Below are 15,012 nucleotides of genomic sequence, written 5' to 3' on the forward strand. Positions count from 1 at the left end.
CCTCCTCCCCTACCCCCACACTCTTTCTCCTCTCCCTCCCACCCACCAAAGGACTGCAATCCCCCCCTCCTCCCCTACCCCCACACTCTCTTTCCCTCTTCCCATCAAAGTGGTCCGAGATTTTTTGAGACCTATGACATTCAGCTGGTCAGTAGCGACATATATCCTAGTGGACTTTGAACTCCCATTTTCTATTCATTCATTTTCGATAACGACAGACAAGGAGAGAGAGAGAGAGAGAGAGAGAGAGAGAGAGAGAGAGAGAGAGAATGAAAACTGCCAGACAGGGCCGATACGAAGTCTCTGACAGAAAAGAACTCCAAATAAACTGAATTTACCAGCCAGCCTATGACAAACTGTTCAGTCAAGGAATCTCAAACCTTCGGCATTTTAAAGGTTTTTTTGCCAACTGAATGAATGTCCTGCTTCCAAGCGTCCGTTAAATTGTGACCTTGCGTAAAACGATGACTAGTAAGAACGATACAAAAAAAAAAAAAAACCCAGCATTTACTGGTAATAATCATTTGTTGATGATAATATTTTGTCAATAATAATCATTAATTTTTGTCAATAACAATCATTTGTTGATGAAAACCATTTGTTGATGACAAACATTATTATCAATGATAACAATTAATCAATAATCATCTTTTTTGTCGATAACAATCATTTGTTGATGATGATCATTTGAATCTCTGGCTGTTGTTGCAACACGAAACTACCACCGGCTGAAACGTAAGCCAGAATTGCTCTTCTCGGTGCGAGACTATTGTCCACAGTGTTACAATGGTCAGTGAAAGTCTTGTTCTCAGTGACTCTCATCTCAGTTTACTGGAAACAGACTATATCATGGTGAGTGGATGTCTTGTTCCAAATGACTCTTATATCAGATACTGGAAAAAGACTATCATATTGAGTGGATTTCTTGTTCTAAATAACTTTCAGCTCAGTTTACTGGAAACAGACTATAAAATGGTGAGTGGATGTCTTGTTCCAAATGACTCTTATCTCAGTTTACCGGAAACAAGACTATACCATGGTGAGTGGATGCCTTGTTCCAAATAACTCTTATTTGAGATACTGGAAACGGACTATACCACAGTGAGTGAATGTCTTTTTTTTCCAAACAACTCTCATCTCAGTTTATTGGAAACAGACTATACCATGGTGAGTGGACGTCTTGTTTGTTAAGTATTTCCTCCAAAAGTCTTCAATTACAAGAAGACTGGAAACAGCATAGCCCTTAAAAAAAAAAAAAAAAAAAAAACCCAAAAAACTTTACATTACCTCCAAATGTCTTCATTCACAATAGGCCATATCAAACGTCTTTTCTTTTTGTCAGTTGTTCAATAAGGTATTCGCCCTCCCTTTCCTGGTTCTAAACCTCTTCAACCAAAGTCATCCCCATGTTTTGTGGGATTATCATCTTTTCAGGATGGAATAATCATTAGCTCTAGCATGTTTTAGAGAGAGAGAGGAGAGAGAGAGGAGAGAGAGAGAGAGAGAGAGAGAGAGAGAGAGAGAGAGAGGAGAGAGAGAGAGAGAGAGAGAGAGAGAGAGAGAGAGAGAGAGGGGATAGCATGGGGCACATTCACGTGACAGAAGACAGAATGGGATTCAGGTCAACCAGTATGAGCTTCCATCGCTACGGCACGGGGGAAAAAAAAGAAAAAAAAAAAAGAGAGAGAGAGAGCACCTTCCATCACAAGGTGAGTCATCGCATCAACCATATATATATATACATATATATATACGGCCACAACCAGTGAACAGCAGTAGAGAAAGACCAAATGTTTTCTCTCTGTTTACTTTTTTTTTCTTCTCTCGATAGGGTCGTCTTAACCCCCCCCCCCCCCCAAAAAAAACAAACAAACAAAAAAACCCAAAAAAAACAGTAGTGCTTTTTTTCGTATTCAACAGATTGAACGTCATCAGACTGGGTCAAATCGCGTCATCAGATAGGGTCAAATCGCCTCTTATTAACGGTAGTTGGGTTTACAACTCGACAACAGAATCAAGTCATAAGATTAACTGTCTCTTTGCGCAGGGGAGAGGGGGGGGGGGGGGGGGGGGGGGGGGGGCACATCTTGCCTCAAAGACCACAACTGCTTCATGTTAGCATTTTGCTGCGAATTTCCAACGACCGCTGTGGTGTCTGGGTTTTTTTTGGGTTTCTTTCTTCCTCTTCTTCTTCTCTCTCTCTTTCTTTTTTTTCTTTTTAAAAACACATTCAAGGCGTCCCAATAAATAAAGCCCATCAATCCATCAAACACTACTAGTACACAGCCACAAAAGGGTAGTAGTAGTAGTAGTAGTAGTACCACGGTGGTAGTAGTAGCAGTAATAATATAACTTGTTGGCCAGGCTAAAAAAAACAAAAAAAAACCAACAACAAAAACAGTCCATAGTGGTGGTACATACATATACATACATACATACATTCTGGGTTGGTTGGTATGGTTGTGTGACCACAGATCCAGTAATAAAAGGAACAAACACATACACACACACAAACAGACCCCCCCCCAAAAAAAAACAAACAAAACAAAAACAAAACACACACACAGAAAAAACACACACAAAAAAAAACAAAAACAGGACTAACAGACAACACAGACAAGAGAGACCATCAGGGTAAGATGTAGTAGTAGAACAAGAACAACAAGAATAAGAAGAAGGAGGAGGAGTTAGTTTGTAGTTTGTAGTTTTCTAGTCATACTAGTACTAGTGGTAGTAGTAGTAGTAGTAGTCGTAGCCGTCGTTTTAGTACGGAGAGAACTTGGGCCCTTCTGCTAAGCTTTTAGTTCCTAGTCGTAGTGGTAGTAGTCGTAATCAGTTTAGTACGGAGTAAACTTGCGCTGTTCTGCTCAGTTTTTAGTTTCTAGTCATAGTAATAGTAGTAGTAGTAGTAGTAGTAGTCGTTGTCGTCCTAATCAGTTTTTAGTACGGAGCAAACTTGTGCCGTTCTGCTAAGCTTTTAGTTTCTAGTCATAGTAATAGTAATAGTAGTAGTAGTAGTAGTAGTAGTAGTCATTGTTGTCCTAATCAGTTTTTAGTACGGAGCGAACTTGTGCCGTTCTGCTAAGCTTTTAGTTTCTAGTAATAGTAATAGTAGTAGTAGTAGTAGTCGTTGTCGTCCTAATCAGTATTTAGTACGGAGCGAACCTGGGCTGCTCTGCGAAGCTTTTAGTTTCTAGTCATAGTAATAGTACTAGTAGTCGTAGTCGTTGTCCCTAATCAGTTTTTTTTTTTTTTAGTACGGAGCGAACTTGGGGCGCTCTGCTGCCTTCAGAGGCCCAGCCGTCACCGCGACCCTCAGCTTGGTCGTCAGAGCCTTGCGGTCGCCCACAGCCAGACCACCAGACGCTGCCGCCGCCGCCGCCGCCGCGGCTGCAGCCGAAGACGCCCCCATGGGGTCCACCAATCCCAGCGGCCCATACCCGCTGATGTAGGTGATGGGCGCCGCCGCCGTAGCGGGCTTGACGGTCAGCGGCTGGTGGAGCGGAAAAGCCATGGGCTGGGGTGCGGCAGCTGGGTGGTGGTGGTGGTGAACGTGGTGAGCATGGGGGTGAGCTTGGGGAGGGTGGTGGTGGTGGTGGTGGGCGGGAGGATGTGGGTGCTGCTGCTGCTGCTGCGGAAGCTGCTGCTGCTGCTGATGCTGCGGCTGATGCTGTTGCTGTGGGGTGGTGGCAGGGTGCACGGGGGTCAGGGAGGTCGAGGTCACGGGGGTAGGGGTCACTGAGGTCGGGTCAACAAGGGTCAGGGCTTTATGCAACTCCATGCTGAAGGAATTGACAAAAAACAAAAAAAAAAAAAAAAAAAAAAAAAAAAAAAAAAAAGAGAAGGAAGGGGAAGAAGGAGGGGAGGGATGGTGGTGGAAGTGGGTGGGTAGGAGGTGGGTGGGTGGGATTGAGCGAGGAAGGAAGGAAGGAAGGAAGAAAGGGAAGGGAAGGCAGGGAAGGCAAGGGAAGGCAAGGGAAGGGAAGGAAGGAGAAAAAAAAATGTATTAGACAAAAAAACAACAACAACAATACCAACAACGAAAACACAAATCCACTTTTGACAAGAAAAAAAAACCAAAAAAACCCAGACAACTCTCCTGGCTATTTGAATACATAAGGAAGAGTTAAGAAAAAAAAAATATAATAATAATAATAATAAAACCAAAACAAGAAAAACAACAAAATTCCAACCAAAGACAGATCATGCGGACAGTAGCCAAAGCCGCCGTGAAGTAACTTGACGCAAGGAAACGTGGTGGTGGTGGTGGTGGTGGTGGTGGCGGTGATGGAGGTAGCGGAGGGGGAGGAGTGCTGGTGGTGGTGGTGGTGGTGGTGGCAGGGGGAGGGAGGGAGGGAGGGAGAGAGTGGGTGGGGTGGAGATATTCCACAACAAAGGCTCAAGAGCTGCGGGTGGGTGGGTGGGGGGGTGAGAGGATAAACAGTTAAAATATAGAAATATAGCCAAAGAGTGGGGAAAAAAAAAAAACCCAAAGGAGAGCTCTCCCCCCCTTCCTTCTCCATACCCCCCCCCTCCCCCACAGGTTTTTTTTTTCTCGAGCAGCCACTAAATATTGACAAATCCATGACACCATAACCCCCCCCCCAAAAAAAAACAAAACAAAACAAACAAAACAGCAAGACTAGTTATAAAACAACAACAACAAAAAAAAACAACCCCAAAAAACAACAAAAACGGGAGAGCGACTGAGCGAGCTAGCGAGCGTGCGAGCAAGAAGAAAAAAGGGAGGAGGGGTTGGGGGGTGGGGGGGGGGGGGGGGGGGTATGAAACAACAAGAGTGCACAAAAAGGATTAAAAAAAAAAATATATATATATATATACCAATGTTAAAAAATAGCCAGTGGTGGGGGAAGGAAAAATGATGGGATGGTAGTGGTGGTAAGGACAACACAGAACAAGTGTTAAGAACGCAACACTCACACACAAAGCGGTAAGGGAAGGGTGGATATACATTAAAAAAAAAAAAAATATATATATATAGAGAGAGATAGATAGATAGATATAGATATATAGATATGTGATAAGAAAAAAAAAAGCCCATTATAACAGGAATGGTCATCTTGCACTAGTCATCCAAAAAACACAGAATAAAAAAACAAACACAACAACAACAAAAAACAACAACAAAAAAACCCAACCCACTTTGGAACAGGGGAAAGAACGAGGAACAGAGAAACTACAAACGGAAACGGAACTACAGTGACGTCATTTACTGATGACCCTTGTCTGTTCATTTTTTTCCCTCCCTACAGTTCACATACTGCTGCTGAAGAAGAAGAAGAAGAAGAAGAAGAGGAGGAGGAAGAGGAGGAAGAAAAAGAAACCAAACCCTGACGCTACATATTATAGCAAAGAAATCTATTTCGGTTACAGGAAATGTCTACTAACTCCGCTGCAAAAACGTACTTTGCAATGTTTCTACAATGTAAAAAAAAAAAAAAAAAAAAAAAAAAAAAAAAAAAAAATCCGGGAAGGGGTCGGGTAGGGGTGGGGGGATGGTTTAAAGAGGAGGAGGAGGGGTGGTGGGGTGGGGGGGGGACCCCATTCCCCCTCTCTCCCACCATGCCACTCTCTGTTGTTGCTGTTGGTGGTGGTGGTTTGTTTTTGTTTTTTTTTCTCTCCAGAAACTTCTTCGCGTTGAAGTATCGGCACAGTCTCTGTTTGTTTCCCACCCACCCCAGTTCGCTTTAGATAAGTCGTGTGTGATTTCCAACCATGATCTGTCTTCAGTTGTTTACCACAGCAAATAAAAAAAAAAAAAAAAAAGTAGAAGAAGAAAGATAATAGCTAAATAAATAAACATATGTATATATATAACAACAACGTAACAAAGAAATCTATTGCTCTGGCTGTATAACAATGGAGAACAAAGAAGAACAGTCAACAGCTCTAATCATAATACTTTCTGGCGTAATGGTAACACAAAACACAGCATCGTCTAAAACATGTCTTGCAGGTTCTGCTGGAACTTTTATGCATCTCTCAGTCATCAATCCTGTCGTGAAGTATGCTGCAGAACTGAAACAAAACTTCACAGGCAGTTTTGATGCTTGGAGAAGAAGAAGAAGGAGGAGGAGGGGAAAAAAAAAAAGAAAGAAAAAAAAAGGACTACTACTGCCACTGACTCTGCAGGGTATCATGTTTCACTTCATTTTGATGTTGCTATAAAGACAAGAATCATCATGTTTCATTTCATTTTGATGTCGCTATAAAGACAAGAATCATCATGCTTCATTTCATTTTGATGTCGCTATAAAGACAAGAATCATCATGTTTTATTTCATTTTGATGTTGCTATAAAGACATGAATCATCATGCTTCATTTCATTTTGATGTCGCTATAAAGACAAGAATCATCATGTTTTATTTCATTTTGATGTTGCTATAAAGACATGAATCATCATGCTTCATTTCATTTTGATGTTGCTATAAAGACAAGAATCATGTTTCATTTAATTCTGATGTTGTTATAAAGACAAAAACCATCGAGTTTTATTTCATTTTGATGTTGCTATGAAGACAAGAATCATCATGTTTTATTTCATTTTGATGTTGCTATAAAGACAAGAATCATCATGTTTTATTTCATTTTGATGTCGCTATAAAGACAAAAATCATCATGTTTCATTTCATTTTGATGTTGCTATAAAGACAAGAATCATCATGTTTCATTTCATTTTGATGTCGCTATAAAGACAAGAATCATCATGTTTTACTTCATTTTGATGTTGCTATAAAGACAAGAATCATCATGTTTCATTTCATTTTGATGTTGCTATAAAGACAAGAATCATCATGTTTCATTTCATTTTGATGTTGCTATAAAGACAAGAATCATCATGTTTTATTTCATTTTGATGTCGCTATAAAGACAAAAATCATCATGTTTCATTTCATTTTGATGTTGCTATAAAGACAAGAATCATCATGTTTTATTTCATTTTGATGTTGTTATAAAGACAAGAATCATCATGTTTTATTTCATTTTGATGTTATAAAGACAAGAATAATCATGTTTTATTTTATTTTGATGTTGTTATAAAGACAAAAACCATCATGTTTCATTTCATTTTCAAATTGCTATCAAGTTTTGAAACCATTATTCCTCGTTTTCATATAGCTTCCTTAGGATTTGGAAAAAAAAATGAAAGAAAAAAAGTTTCTGCAGAATCTGTAGAGCTCCCTTTTTTTTTTTTTTTAAATGCAAACTTCTTCTTTCCTCCTTGAATCCTTCCCTCGCAAAGAAAGCTAACCAGCTTTTCATTCAGGAAAGGACACAAAAGAAGTTGTAACACTTTTGACGAAACAAATATGCCATACAGATTATCCAGGTTTTTTTTTCCTTCCCTCTTACATGAATATCATACAGAATGACAAAAAAAGAATTTCCATGATTCGATTTCATGTTTTCTTTTGCGCTTTCACATTATTCACAAAATTATACTTTGCCAAATAATCTCACAAGACATGACGCTATCCTAAAACGATAATCCAGAGCTTGTCGACATGACTATAATTCATGAAATCGACACACTGTTAACAGAACCCATCAATGACTGTGTGTTATTTTCATTAGCTTTACACTTAAGGACAACATCTTTCCGAGAAATAATAATCAACAACAACAACAACAACAACACACACACACACACACACACATATCTCCTTCTCCTCTCTCACGCATACGTGCATCCATAAGCACGACATTCGCATCGCGTCATGTATCTTCCACATCCAATGACAAGCTTTATTCTCAAACCATTCACAACAAACCAACCCCATTTCTCTGAACCATCAGAGAGGGCCATCAAAGTAAACCATGAGTGAGAATACGACAAAAGACACCCACATCAACGACGTAACTGACAGTAACAACAAAACTTTTTTTTGTTTTTTTTTTGCACTTCTGTAGCCCCGACAATAGACCACAATAGTTATGCTGCACATAACCAGAGCAACAAAAAACACAATCCATTCCAGTCCCAGGTCATGCTGGGAATCCTTCCCAAACACCTCCCCTTCAAGTCGTGGAGGGGATCATTCTCTGAGGACTTCAAGTGAGGGTGGTGGTGGTGGTGGGGGGGGGGGGACCCTTAATTAAAAGCAGGACCCCTGTGGACGTTGAGTAGGGGAGACCACACCGGAAGGGGTTCCATGGGACCCTTCTAGGCTGTGTATGTATGGGAGACCCTTCTAGGATTACAACACGGGACCCTTGTTCTTTAGAGGCTTTTTTTTTTTTTTCTTTTTTAGTGGAGGGAGTGGAGGTGGGAGGGAGGGGGGGGGGCGACATGACAGGACAAATACAGGGATTTATAAAGGACCCCCCCCCCCCCCCTTCTGGGGATTGTGAGTGGGATCTTTCTGGTGGTCACGAAATGGGAGATCCCCCAAGGGTTTTATTTATTTAGGTGGGGCATACACATACACATACACGCCCCCCTCGCACAGAACCGTTTTCCCAACATTGCCCGTTTATACTGGCTCTGACTGGCTGCTGCTAATTCTCTATATATATATATTCTTTTTTTTTCTTTTCCATTCCTATAGCAAGTGATTAACTTCATTCACCAAGCACAATGCATGTGAAAAATGTGCCAAAACATGATAATAAACAACGAAAAACAACAACAACAACAACATGTAAAGTAACAAGTGAACCACCATAAACCATTGATCATCATCAACACGTTTGTTTTCAGAATGGGCACATAGAAAATACACACAATAAAACTCAGTGACATGACATCACTACACATACATGTCAAAACACCCATGATCATGCTCTTTGAAGTCTGTACGATGTTGTTTGTTGCCACAAGTGTTTCATACACAAGTGAGAAAAAACATAATAAATCAACCAGCTTACAAAAATATATAGATAACAACGAATCTGTGTCAAAACCACACATGTGAGGAAAAGAAAAAAAAAAAAAAAAAATGACATGACAAACGAATCTGTGTCCTAAAAGCACGCAAGTGAGAGAGAGATATTATATATATATATATATCAACAAGCGTACAAAAATATATAAATAATATAACGAACAAATCTTGTTTTAAAACCACTCTGAAGCAATTCACACTGAAGGATACCAACAATGATCCAACAATGATATACACGTATATATATAAATATATATATATATATATATATATATATATACACACACACATGTATATGTACATGTATATGCTATCCAGTGCTCTAATCACACACATCACAGTCTCAAAGTCCTGAATAAACACCCAGTCATACAAAACAGTGTTATCATCACATGAATTAACTTACTGCCTATTTGGAAAAAAAGAAGAAAAAAAAAAAAAAAAAAAAAAAGAAAGAAAAAAAGGCAGAAAGAAAGAAATGCCCATTCCCAGGTTTTCAACTGGGTACAGATATAGTGAACTACAAAACAACATCGAAACCTGAATAAAGAATGAGGTGTTTTCTTTTTCTTTCTTCTGCGCTTTATACATATATGTTCAGATCTATATATTGGTAACTAAATAAATAAATAAATAAATAAATACACTTTTTGAGTTCATAAACATGCAGTGGCCTATGATACTTCCATAAATGGCTTCTGTTCAACTAGGTCCCATGGTTAAAGTCAGGAGGAGGAGACCATAATTATGACTGTGTCACAGGTATTAACAACATAATTAACATGCTAGAAACCATAGTATCTCTTTGTTCTAACCTCTGACACTTGTAGAAAAATTAGGAAAGTCTCCATAAGAGACTGAACAAGCACAACATTTCAACAAGACTTCTGTCCCCCCCCCCCCCTTTCCTTTCCTCCTCCCTTCACACTCCAAACCGCCATTTCTCCCCCATTCTTTTCTGACACGGTGACATTTCATTTCCAAGCATCACTGATAACTCTTGTAGGATCTGCATTCGTTTATTAGCCTTACTTCCCTTTAACGTAAGATGGCATCTTTCCAAGTTAACACCCGCTTGAAGACAGCTTTGGTAGATCTAGTCTTTTTTTTCCCTCCCCCCGCCTTCTTGCCCCAAATCATTGCATTCAAATTTCTTTTTACTCTGTGCATGCATTTAGCTTTCTAAACATGACACAGAACATTGAAACAATCACTGCAATCATCACGAAAATGATTGGATTACAATGCCTCTCTCTCTCTCTTTTTTCATTTCTGACTTTTTGTAAAATAAATGGGTATCTTTTGAGTTTCAAGTTGTGTTCCGTCAATTACTTGGTTCTGAAGAAAATATTATCATTGATGCTCAGCATAACACACACATGCACACACACACACACATACACACAGACGAGCGCGTGCACACGCTCTCTCACACACACACGCATGAAGAATTCCAACTTGTAAACAAATACATTCACACATGTCTAGCACCACTGTTTTACTTGCATTGCTCAAGAAGTTTTTTTTCATGTCAGACATTGGCTGCTTTTCGATAGTTTACTCTGTTTTAATCTGCACACCGTCCAACAGGCGACATAATGGATACAGAACCGAACACTCTGTCCCATGAAATCTTTGACAACAATGATTTGTGATGGTCAAAAGTCTTTATCATTACAACGAAATTAATGGGAATGGGGAGGGGGACAAAATATGTAGGCAACGCAGCAGTGAGCATGTCCAAACCTTTTCTCAGGAAGAGCATTGCCTTTGATAAAATTTAAAAAAAAAAAGAAGAAAAAAGAAGAAATAAAAATCAAAGTATTCGCTTTGAAAATCAAAAGGACCGTATTGTGGTACAGGAAGAAGAAGAAGAAGAAGAAGAGGAAGAGGAAGAAGAAGAAGAAGAAGAAGAGGAAGAAGAAGAAGAATACAAAGAAATATTTAGGTATAAGATGAACGGATCATGTTGCAAGCTCCATAAAAACTGGAGAGCTTAAAAAAAATTTTTTTTTTTGAATTTTTTTTTAGAGGGATGGGTGAATGGGAGTGGGGGTGTGGGGGGTGGGGAGGAAGAGTATTATCTCATACGGACAAGAACTTGGCATGAGGTCGTTGAGAGACAGGTGTGCATTAAAAAAAAAAAAAAAATCTTTCCATTAAAAAAAAAAAAATCTTTATCTTTGAATCGTTTCATTAGATGAACTTGACGTTGTTTCAACTGCCATGAGAAATGCAAGTATTGCGGCGGGTACATAGCAGGAAGGACTGGGGGAAGGAGGGTTGGGGGTATACAGAGCAGGAGGAAGAGGAGGAGAAGGAGGAGGGGGAGGGAAAGAGGAGGGTGAACACTGAATTCTGAATCAACATACACATCAAAAGTTCTGCATTTTACTTAACATCAGTAAATTTCAAAAATCAAAATCATTCCTAAGAGAGACACAGCACTACTTATGTTGATCATCTTAATAAATGAATCGACTTTAACACAAAGAAACAGATTCATACCACTATTCTTACGCTGATCATCTCAATAAATCAATGTTAACACAAAAAACAGCAACAAATTCACATCACTAATCCTATACTGATCATCTCAACAAATCAACTTTTAACACAAAACAGACTGCTTTGATGATATACACGTGAATATATTCTCTCTTAGCAATGTCATGCATTTGAAAGAGCTTAAATGGTCTTTTTTTTTCTTTAAATATAAATATGTTAATCTGAAAACCAAATTGCATTTATCTTTTTTAAAACTTGAGTAAATCGATGGATAATCCAAACACACAGTTCTGAAGTAAAATCGTACTAAAAACAATGAAACACTATCTTTTTTTAAATGAATAGAAAATTGAAGATAGATAGAGAGTAATAGGACAGACAGACAGACAGAGAGAGAGAGAGAGAGAGAGAGAGAGAGAGAGAGAGACAGACAGACAGAGAAAGAAAGAGAGAAAAAAGAGACAGACTGAAAGAGTCACATTTTCTGAATCTTTAACACTGATAAAGGCAAACATGAAAAAAAAAAAAAAAAAAAAAAAAAAAAAAAATTCTTACGCTTGACTACTTCCAAAACAATGTGAAAACTACACTGTTTTATCAAGTCATAACTTCATCACTAACATGTGTGTGCTTAAGAACATGTCACTCAATTGAAAAATGTCTATCAAGCTGAACAACAAAATTATCTTGGCAGCAAAGCTTACTAACAGACTGAGATTACAAACTCATGATTTAAACCACGATAACAACGAAAGAGTCCATTCTCATTACTGTAAAAGCAGTAGTTTGATAAAAAAAAAAAAGAAAAGTGGTAAGAGATCAGGATTACGGTAAATGGTGTTAAATATACTGAAAGCAGTGCTGATAACATGGGTGTGTTAAATCACGCTATCCAAGTAGTGGAGGTGTACACGCTAATCATGTGAAGTGGTTTTCGAACAGTGAACAGCCATTGTGTTAAAATATAGGCCAGAAAAAAAAAGAAAAAAAGAGGAAGATGACATGGTGAAATTACAACCATTGTGATCAGTAATTACGGTTTACACAGAAAGCAAGAACATTGTCGCCGCAGTGGTAAGAAGAAGGGGGGGTGGGTGGGTGGGTGGGTGTGAAAATGACTTTTTTGGGGGTGGGAGGGGAGTGTGGGGGGTTACCACACTTTGTCTCTTCATTCGTCATTTTATTATTATTATTATTATCATCATTATCATTATTATTATTATTATTCACGTCTTTTCTTTTCTTATTGAGGTGAAATTTGAGCACACTCAAAAGTTCCAAATTACAACCATGCCAAAAAAAAAAAAAAAAGTGCATGCCAAAAAACCCACAAAAAAGTGACTTATCTATAAAAGACAACTGTGGGTAAGCTAGAAAACAGAGAGAAAAACAGAGCATGTCATTAGTACATGGACAGACATATTGTACCAACTTTCAAATCTCTTCTCCCTTATTCAACGATAATACATATACTTATGTACCATGACTTTCTATACAAATCAATTAATCATTCCATACAACAACTCGGACACAATTCACCTTGACAACAAACAAACAACACACTTGCTTTGGAACACAACAACACAACAGAGACTGAATACCGTTAACATATATGGTGAGAAATCTTTTTTTTTTCCTGGTGAACCCACAACAACTTATGAAACATGAGTTAAGCGATGATTAATGCTTGTGATATATATATATATATATATATATATACACACACACACACACACACACACACACACATATATATATATATATATACACACACACACACACACATATATATACTGAACCTGGGAAGGTTCTTTTGGGAGAAAACATTTAAAAATTGAAAATTCTTTCTTTTCCCCCCTCACAACATTTTATACAACACATTTAACAGCAACATATGTATTTAAAAAATAAATACAGTAAAACAACAACAACAACAAAACAAAAAGACCACTGCCCTGCTGTATATGAATTCACACACCAAATGACAATATGATTCACATTCATGGCTTCTTTCATACACAAACAATAAAAAAAAACAAAAACCCAGCAACTACTGTTTCATACACAGACACATACAAAACAACAAAAACAAAACAAAACCCACACACACTCAAACACACAACAAAACCCACATTCTTTTTTTTTTTCTCTCTCACTCTCAATTTCAAATATTGCTAGATACAAAACCATCAAACCAGTTAAAAAAAACAAACAAACAAACCCAGCAACAAAACAAGATCAACACTGCATTCCTTGATTATATAACAATACAGTTTTCAAAATAAAGCGCCATATTTGTGTGCAATATCAAACAGTATAAATAATGTGTGGATTGCACCCTTCATCCATCACAAAAATAATTCACATGCAGTTTTGGTTTCTCTCTTTTTTTGTTGTTGCGTATGTAAAAAGAAAAAAAAGGGAAAAAAATTGAGCAGAAAAAACAGAAACCAAACGGAAAATACCACACAAAGCAACACTTCAAACTGATGTCACAGTGATGAGAAATGTGTAAGAGATTATATATATATATATATATATATATATATATATATATATATATATATATATATATATATATATATATACTGATCAATCACTGAACACGGCAATCAGCTTCCAGTACAAAAAATTACCATCACAATACACCATTCATTATCATTTCAATAAGAATATATTATATTATCTGTTCCTGCTCATACTGGCTATGTACAAAATAACTTGATCCCATGAGTTTTTAACAATTTTCTTCAAAATGCTTTTCAAAAACCTTCTTTTTTTTTTTCCCCTCCCTGTGCTGAATTCTGGCAGGGAGGCATTCTTTACCAAGACCACGAGGTGAGACTGCAGAGGCAGGTGGTTTTCACGGGTCGGCCATTTTGGAGGGCAACGCTCTAAAACACAGGATTACCCACTAACATATTTTCAGAACCGACTACAGGGGTGGGGTGGGGTGGGGAGTGGTGAGGAGGAGGATGGGGGAGGAGCCCACAATACTGTCAGTCACCAGGCAAGTTCTTTTCAATCGCACTGGAAGACGGTTTTTTTTTGTTTTTTGTTTTGTTGGCTTTTCTGCATGGTGTGGGCATTTTATAATCACAAGGTGGGTTGGAATACATCGATATCCATTCGTGTTGCAAGCAGCAAGGACCCGGTCATTGGATTCTTACCCTCAGACATCTACAGGTTTTTATGGGGATCGAGGCTTTTGGTGGTTGTTTTTTTGGAAAAAAAAAAGAAACGAAAAAAGATTTGGGATCAAAATTAAAAGTTCCACAACTAGGTTCGCACATTCATGGAAACAGCCAGGGAAAGTTCTCAACTACACGACTGTAAACTTTTGTAAAAAAAAAAAATCAAAAAAAAAAATCCAATGAACTATAAACGGTGCTGGATTGAGAACTACTACAACGACACATTCCTTGGGCAAACATCAAAAGCATGCAAAGCTAACGGGCTAGATAGGAACAAAAACTCATGAGGGTACATAATCGTCACAGCAAACCACTCAGTAATACTCGATACGTCAAATCAAAATCATGTTGCTTTTTTTTTTTTGCCCATCCGACCCAACCACACACAACAGGGTGTGTTTTT

At 38.2% G+C, this 15,012-nt stretch overlaps 1 protein-coding gene across 1 annotated transcript in view; it reads right to left on the bottom strand.

The window, feature by feature from the left end:
• LOC143276441 (poly(rC)-binding protein 2-like) overlaps positions 1–15,012 on the bottom strand; it is a 183,144-nt gene that overhangs the window by 15,488 nt on the left and 152,644 nt on the right. The window contains exons 12-13 of the mRNA XM_076580933.1: positions 3,692–3,782; positions 3,261–3,493 (exon numbers count right to left, since the gene is read on the bottom strand). Coding sequence (XP_076437048.1) covers positions 3,261–3,493; positions 3,692–3,782 — 324 coding nt within the window. The remainder of the gene's footprint in view (positions 1–3,260; positions 3,494–3,691; positions 3,783–15,012) is intronic.

The sequence above is a fragment of the Babylonia areolata genome, chromosome 32 (genome assembly GCF_041734735.1).
Source record: "Babylonia areolata isolate BAREFJ2019XMU chromosome 32, ASM4173473v1, whole genome shotgun sequence".
Lineage (NCBI taxonomy): Eukaryota > Metazoa > Mollusca > Gastropoda > Neogastropoda > Buccinidae > Babylonia > Babylonia areolata.